The sequence below is a fragment of the Manihot esculenta genome, chromosome 6 (genome assembly GCF_001659605.2).
Source record: "Manihot esculenta cultivar AM560-2 chromosome 6, M.esculenta_v8, whole genome shotgun sequence".
Classification (NCBI taxonomy): domain Eukaryota; kingdom Viridiplantae; phylum Streptophyta; class Magnoliopsida; order Malpighiales; family Euphorbiaceae; genus Manihot; species Manihot esculenta.
In genome coordinates this window covers 11953578-11961188 of record NC_035166.2, presented here as the reverse complement: position 1 = coordinate 11961188, position 7611 = coordinate 11953578, and the positions used below count along the sequence as shown (strand labels likewise).

Below are 7611 nucleotides of genomic sequence, written 5' to 3'. Positions count from 1 at the left end.
TATAAAAAATATTTTTTAAATATAAATCATTTTTTTATAAATAAATAGAATCTAAATAATTAAATATATTATAAAAAATACCTGTTAATTTATTAAAATTATTACTATCGCTCTGTTTATTTTCATAAAATAATTTATATTTTAAAAATATTTTATGTAAAAAATACTTTTCATAAAAGAAATATTTTTATATTTTTTAAAAAATCACTTATTTTTCATTATTTAAGTTTGGATTAAAAACAACATAGATTAAAGTGTAAATTATAGAAAATCTCAGGTAGCTATTCGTAATTATGTGAGGCAAGAATTAGACCTCGGCCCTTAGTTAGAAGCGGACGAGAACTAGAGGAGCGACTTCGTATCCCAGCGCCGACGATGCTCGTTTCTGATTGGTCGGCTCCGGTGGCCCATGGTCGCTTCGTTGCACTACCCAGCAGAATAACCGCTTCCCCAACGTTGCATTCCGCCGCCGCTTATTCTTCTCCCACTTTTCGTCCTCTCAGGTATCCGTCCGTCCTTCCTTGCTTCTTTGTTTTCTTCCTATATATGTATTTGCGTATTAAAATGGCGTTTCTGCAAATTTATAATGCAGATACGCGGTGCTCGGCGCTGGTTTTGCTGGGCTCTCCGTGGTTTGGCATCTTTTGAAGGTCTCTTTTTCTCTCGCTGGCTCTGTGTGTGTGGATAATTTTGATATATTGCGATTAGCTGTTTTATTACTGAAATTGCAGCACAGTCCTAAGGGGTCGAATCTGAGAATTGACATTTTTGACGAAGTGGGAATTGGAGGAGGTGCCTCTGGAGTTTCTGGGGGTCTCCTTCACCCTTATTCTCCTAAAGGTTCTCTTCCTCCTCCCGTAACCTATGTTTAAACCCTCTTCTATTGTTTTTTCACTGAGCTTATATAGTGTGGAAACAATTGCAGTTAAGCTTCTTTGGAGAGGTGCTGAGTGTTGGAAAGAATGTTTGATGCTTTTAAGTATTGCAGAAATGTCTGCTCTTTCCAAGGAATCAAACTCTGAACTTGGAGGATCTGGTCAATGTTTTGACAGCTTTATAGTTAGGAGAAGGTTTCTTCTTCTTGTTCTTTTTTTTTTTTGGGTGGGGGTGTTTGTGGGGAAGAGGAGATTTGTTTTGTGGTTTCATTGGTTCTCATTGGAGTTCTACCCACTGCAGAGGCATTTTGAGACCAGCAACAAGCATGAAGAATTTGAGTGTGCTGCTTGATGTAATCCCTCTATCCTTCTTATTTTCCTCTAAATAAATTTTATGTGAATTTAGAGTAGATATCTATTACCAATCTTCTGCAACTAGAATGCTCAGAATTGCGATGCCAGTTGCAGAATAGAGATTATTGATAAGGAAACTGCCCAAGAACTTGTACCTAATATATGTCTACCTTTCAACTCAGCCTTTTATATGCCTCAAGCTGTAAATGTCCATCCTCTGCAATATCTTCAGGTCTGAAGAATAAATCAAATTGCATTTGTATTATTTCAATCGTTTGTTTTTTCTCCTCATCCATATTGTTATATTGATGATTCTTCATTTATTTTTTTCAGGCACTATTTTTAGCATGCAAAAATCTAGTGAAAGAATTATCCGATTCTAGCCATGGACTTAAGGAGCTATACTTGCATAAGAAATCTGTTCAAAAACTTGTTGAATTAGAAGGTGAAACCTCCTAAATGAGATTCACATTTTAGCTTTGTAGGTTTTGCTCTTCTATGTTGTTTTTATTTTGGCAGTAATCTGGGTTGAATTTGATGTAGCACATAGGCCGACTTTTATGCTAGACCAAAAGGAAAATTGCGGAAAAAAGGTTCAGGAGTCTTGGAATCTGAAATTGGCTTCATGCAATGAAAGCAGCTGTTAATTCAAATTGTTGTTGGATATTTAGAATATTGCCTGAATTGTCAGATCCGCAGCATTAGGACATCTAAATGCATCAATAAGTTAAAAGGGTTTTCTTTCCTCTAATATGTTTAGTATATTTTCTATGCCCTGGATGTCCATAACATTAAAAAAATAAATTATGAATACTTGCATTGGATAAATGTTCCTGTACATGAATTTATATTTGGCGAGTTCATTTACTCGTCTTTTCATACTTAGCTCACATAATTTTTTGTGTATTTCTTGATTAATTTATCTTTTTGTGTTTTATTTAGGGGACTATGATGCGGTGATAATATGTCTTGGTGCCAAAGCAGACATGCTACCAGAGCTCTCTGGGAGGCTTCCTTTGAGGACATGTAGAGGTGTCATTGCCCACCTGCATCTGCCTGGTAATAGTAGGTAAAACTTACATTATCCCTTCTGTACAGTGTCAAGTTAGAGGGTTTAGGACCAGGGCACTTAAGCACCTCATATAATGAAATTGCATGCGAACTCTGGCATTACAGATATGTAGAACTTGTGATAAGGCTATTTTTGGGTTTGTCAGATTGGAGTCTTCAGGTTCCAGTGTCTGGAATTGCTTTGGCCTTCACCACAAGTCCATCATAAGGAATAGAAGGAAGGTTGTAAAATGCCAAGAAGTTGAATATTCAAAATAAATTTGGCTTTAGGTTGAGGACCCAATCTATCATTTCCAAATATGTTGAGGACCCTAGGTTCAACAGATATTATCTATTGCAGCAATGGACCACACAGGAAGAAGATTAAATGTGGAAGAAAAATAGTATACATTAGAAAAATAGTATACATTTTTTCTCGTCATTCATAATGAGAGTTGCAAACGAAATTTTTATAGCAAAGCTCTAGGAGTCAACACCTAACAGCTTAACAACTCCAGCTTTTAGAAAACATAATTCCAGAAAATCTAGAATTCTACTTTTAAAACAGTGCATCAGCTAGAGTCAAGGCTAAACTAAATAGAAAACACCTTTGATTGGTTTCCAACTAACAATCTCAACCAACTCATAAGATTTCACAAGTGTATGAATCTTGCAATTTCATATTGATGCTTTGACTTCCACAAGAGATATTTCTTTTTATTAAAAGAGGAGTTTTTTTTCTGGTTGTTTGGGGGGGGGGGTGGGTTTACATATGTGTATATATTATTTATTATTTATATATTTTAGCTATTAAAGAAGAGAGGAGACAAGGCCAACTCATTGTTTGGAACACTTTCAGGGAAGAGTATCCAGACCATGCCCCATCAATATTGTCAGATGCATGGTTTGCTGTCCAGGGAACCCGCAGTTTACATATGGGTTCAACATGGGAATGGAAATCAAGAAACTCTTCTCCAGATGTCTCAGTTGATGAAGCTTCCAAAGCTCTTGATGAGCTTCTACCCAAGGTTTCGGCATTTTACCCAGGAATAAAGGACTGGACTTTTACTGGAGCAAAGGCAGGTTTGAGGGCAATGCCCCCACTAACTCCCCAAGGATCACTTCCTCTTTTGGGCTGTGTTAATGATTTTGTTGGTGACAATTGTACATGTAAATTCTGGTTCTTTGGTGGATTGGGTTCACGAGGTTTGTTGTACCATGCTTGGCTTGGGAATTTGATGGCACAAGCTGTGCTTTCCTGTAACGAAGAATTAATCCCTGCTGAGCTGACCTCTTGGAAGAATATAAATCGGTAGTTGAATGAGATATATTTTTCCCTTATTTCGACGGACATCTTTGAATATTTCAACATAGATTAGGTAAATGTAGCCTTTTAAAGTTAAGGTAAATGTAGTCTTTTAACTTTCTTCATCTTTGCTTTATCTGCTGTTGTATTAAATTGGCTTTTGCAATTGCAAAATACATATACCAGTTCATTGCTTCAGATTGCAAATCTTTAAACCATCCTGGTTGAGAAAATTGACAGCTGCCGAGTAGCTAAGCCTCTCATAGAAATCCAAACTCGCACTATGTTTTAGTCAATATCTGGAGAATGTCTAATGACCATTTGGAATTTGGAGCATAAAACCAATAGAGAAAAGCGTTGGATGCTAGGACAGTGTAGTGACTCAACCATGACAAAGTTGCGTATGGTCATTTGCATCAGTTTAACTTGCTGCCCTCGATGCATTTACACTACAGCATACAAAGTAATTGAGACCCATAGACAAAGTAACTAACTCCTAGCTTGAAGTCCAGACGTAAACCTGGCCTCCACTGGTTGCTCCTGCTAACATTCCAACCTTGCAAGGGTGTGCGTCAAATCTGCATGGAATAGCAGACATGTCTGGACTCTGTAGAGTTAAAATTGTTCTTCTTTGTGAGGGAGAGATAACATCTACTCCTCGTTTCATATTGCCAATGAAGATAGATGAATCATCCCAACCCCATATTCCTCTGGTACGAGAAAGCAAACAGCAGTTAAAAATCAATGCCCATTGCATAATGCATGATGTTATATTTTGCAGCTCTTCAATTTTTCCAGACAAATGTACACAATGGAAATTAAGAACGCTTAATTGCAATTTTTCTTTTCAGAAAAAGAAAAAAAAAAGTCCCAGTGATGAATCATGAAATGACGCTAAAAAGGAAACTTGTGGCTAGGGTACAGCCCTATCTAGTGATTGATATGATAACAATAAAAAAGACCAAAACATTAAGGAAATGCAAATGGGTTACGTCAAGATAATGCAGATATGGTACTTCATAATCCATTAGCTTCAGAAACTTATGCAATGGAAAGATAAAACATCAGGCATCAAAATCAGACCACCTCTATTTAACTAATAAAGTAGAAATATGCAAATTTCATAGAAGGGGAAAAGGACTTGCTGAAAAATCGAACAGATTTGCAGACAAAGCCAGCATACCTGAAAGAAGAAAGCCATCTGCCTGTTTGATTATTATGGTATATCATAGAAGAATCCTCAAAATTAACACCACCTAGTACACCAACAGAGTTGTCAGCGCTGCTTCCCCCCACCAGGAAAAAAAAGCATCAACATCAGATTAAGCCAAGTTAACAAAAATTAGAAATCAATAAAAGATCAGCCAAGATAATTTCCCATGGTGAGCAACTGCATTAAGTAGAAAGTATCTGCACTCCAGACTAAAAATAACTAATATATGTGCTGAAGCAAACTTGCAGAAACTCTAGTTCATGTAATTTCTAATTTTAGCATCACCTAATTGTGGAAAGGAGATATCTATTCCAGTTAATAACTGTTACCAATAAATCTTAGTCTTTCAAACAATGCACATACAAATCTTTGACAGGATTAAGTTCACATAACCTTTATAATTGATTAAACATGGATAATTGCAAAACCACAAAAAGTAGGAGGTGCCATTTAACAAGTTAGACACAGTGGGGAAAAAAAACACAACTGATGTCTGAACAGCAATATATACCTTGTTGTTGCTAGGAAGCTTCCAGAAGGTGAGAAGTAAGCAGAATGCACAGCCCTATTATGGTTTAGTATCTTCAAACTTTTGGGTTTATCTGCATTCACACTTCTCAAATCCCAGAGACAAGCAGTCCCATCCGTGGAACTAGTGGCCATAATGTTAGGGTTCTGAGAATTGAAATCTATGGAATTGATTCTGTCTGCATGCAGAATCCACTGGGAAGAAAATCTTCCTGTCCTCTCATCCCAGCTATTCAATCCTCCACCACGACCTTCACCAAAATATAAGCTATGCACATTATTTGGTTGTTGGGAGAGTGAAAATATAGCATCATCACTGGAGTATACCAGATCAAATACTTCCTTCTCAGCATTCATCAACCGAAGAAAGCCATCATAGCAGCTGGTGTAGATCTGCACTTGATTTTAACAAACATAAATCAGCTGAAATCATAACTCAAATAGCATAAAAAATATCAGTTACATATAAGAGAATAAAATAAGTTAACAGACACAAAAGAGTAGTAAATAATGATGCTGCTAATGAAGTGGAGTGCACAAATTAAATTTGGATGGTCTATTTGGGGTGTGAAGGGCAACAAATTTGCAACACTCTGAATATTCTATTTCTCATTCCCATTTTAGATGTCTATTATTGCCTAAATTGAGTTCTCCTCATGTTAAGGATTTTTGTAATCATTGAACACCAACAATGCTAGTTCACGTAAAATAGGATAATCTGATAAACCTTCCAATTCTCAGAATCACTCTCATGAGATAAAACAATAGTTCATAGGTTTTTGCTCAAGTAATGTGTTCCCTCCATGAGATAAAACATTATAGACAAGTTCATTTAAAACTTCAACATATTTGGGTAACATGTAGAAAAGTGAAAAGTTCCATAAATAGATTACATTTATGCTAAAATCTCTTCCATTAGTAAAACTCTTCACCTGAAATTTAACAACCAATTAAATGCATCCACATTAGACATGGTTTTAGCAGTAGTAAATCAAATGCTTAAAAAACACTGCATGAGTACACATAAAACCATCAAGAAAAGCATATCATTGACCTGATGAAAAACCAAACATATTTATCAAACATTATGTCTATCAAATAGTGGAACTCATGCTTAATCCAGGCCGTCTATAGATAGTTTAAGGCTGACTTATGACAAGCCATAAGCCTAAACATTGAAGATGGATTATATTCAAATCTCGTTGAAAACAAAACGAATTTCCAAGACATGAATTTATAACAGTGAAATTACCTTGGACAAACAAGATTGCTGAAACAAAATCCCTGAAATGGGCCCAGTGTGGTGGTGATACAAAAATATCCCATCCCCTTCCTCCCCTTTACTATCCATATTCCAAAAAGCAACGTTACCGAATTTGTTCCCTGCCACAACCATCCTCACATCATTGCAAGGAAAAAATCTCACTGCCATTATCCTCCCTGGCACAAGTCTTGCAATATTCTCCGTTTTCAAGTTCATTGACCAGAAATCAACACAACTCTCAGTTTCCTTTTTCTCTATCTTAATATCACAGTCCAAATGCAAATCTTTAACCACACCCTTAACCGAATCATGCAAAATTCCATCACTTTGCTCCATCTTTACAACCTCACCTCTATCAAGTTCCTTTTTAATTGGAACACCCAACTGGGGTTTCTTTTCAAGAGACAGAATCGTGTCTATTAGAGCTCGATCAGAACCTTCTCCGCTGTAGGCATCCCTCGTACTAAGCGGTCCCATAACACGCGGCGAAGGCTTTTGTGGACTGATTGACTTGGGAGTTCTATCGGGGGTCTCAACAGAAAACCCATCTAAACCTCCTGAATCAGGCGGCATTCCTCTTGTACGTAGCGACCGCCGAATAACAATCGGAGACTCGGATTTGGCTTTTTTCTTCTCTGGGCTCAATTTATAGGATTTGGATGCTCCAACTCTACATTTCAAACATAAATTTAGTGTAAGGAGGAAATTAATCGATTAGAAAGAAGTAATCCAGAGGAAAATAGTGTGTGTGTGTGTGTGTGTGTGTGTGTGTGTGTGTGTGTGTGTGTGTGTGTGTGTGTGAGAGAGAGAGAGAGAGAGACCTTTGGCGTTTGGTAGCGGCAGAGAGTTGAGAGGCGGTGGAGTGAATCTTGAGGGCGGCCATCATTTCGTCATTCCTACGAATGTTTTCGAGTCGCTTCTTCTCGTATTCCGTTAGTTTTGAAGGCGCCATGTATGCCGGCAGAGAGAGGGTTCTGGTAGTGGTGGTTGTGGTTGTGGCGGTGGCTGTGGTTTATTATGT

The 7611-nt window shown here is 37.2% G+C and overlaps 2 protein-coding genes across 7 annotated transcripts; one reads left to right on the top strand and one right to left on the bottom strand.

Moving 5' to 3' along the window:
- The first annotated feature begins 290 nt into the window (after positions 1 to 290).
- LOC110617837 lies at positions 291 to 3624 on the top strand. Of its 6 annotated transcripts, XM_043957675.1 has the most exons (10): positions 291 to 503; positions 593 to 650; positions 732 to 840; positions 926 to 1070; positions 1177 to 1228; positions 1315 to 1461; positions 1563 to 1674; positions 2172 to 2298; positions 2447 to 2522; positions 3139 to 3624. In XM_043957675.1, the coding sequence occupies exons 1-10, from the start codon at positions 376 to 378 to the stop codon at positions 3268 to 3270; spliced, it is 1086 nt and encodes a 361-aa protein (XP_043813610.1). In that variant the 5' UTR covers positions 291 to 375; the 3' UTR covers positions 3271 to 3624. The 6 variants fall into 6 exon arrangements, with proteins under 6 accessions (XP_043813610.1, XP_043813609.1, XP_043813608.1 ...); XM_043957674.1 differs by lacking the exon at positions 2447 to 2522 and having other exon boundaries at positions 292 to 503; positions 989 to 1070; XM_043957673.1 differs by lacking the exon at positions 2447 to 2522 and having other exon boundaries at positions 294 to 503.
- Positions 3625 to 3848: 224 nt separating this feature from the next.
- Positions 3849 to 7611, bottom strand: LOC110618051 (WD repeat-containing protein 76). Its single transcript, XM_021761070.2, has 5 exons — positions 7412 to 7611; positions 6579 to 7260; positions 5310 to 5719; positions 4769 to 4867; positions 3849 to 4295 (listed from the first exon to the last, which is right to left on the bottom strand). Exons 1-5 carry the CDS (start codon positions 7540 to 7542, stop codon positions 4082 to 4084), a joined length of 1536 nt encoding a protein of 511 aa, XP_021616762.1. The 5' UTR covers positions 7543 to 7611; the 3' UTR covers positions 3849 to 4081.

Coding starts and splice junctions, on each gene's coding strand:
- LOC110617837 (XM_043957673.1), top strand. CDS start 376: ATGCTCGTTTCTGATTGGTCGGCTCCGGTGGCCCATGGTCGCTTCGTT. Junction 651..731: donor TGGTTTGGCATCTTTTGAAG/GTCTCTTTTTCT, acceptor CTGAAATTGCAG/CACAGTCCTAAGGGGTCGAA. Junction 2,299..3,138: donor CATCTGCCTGGTAATAGTAG/GTAAAACTTACA, acceptor GAACACTTTCAG/GGAAGAGTATCCAGACCATG.
- LOC110618051 (XM_021761070.2), bottom strand. CDS start 7,542: ATGGCGCCTTCAAAACTAACGGAATACGAGAAGAAGCGACTCGAAAAC. Junction 5,720..6,578: donor AGCAATCTTGTTTGTCCAAG/GTAATTTCACTG, acceptor AATCAAGTGCAG/ATCTACACCAGCTGCTATGA. Junction 4,868..5,309: donor AGCTTCCTAGCAACAACAAG/GTATATATTGCT, acceptor GGGGGGAAGCAG/CGCTGACAACTCTGTTGGTG.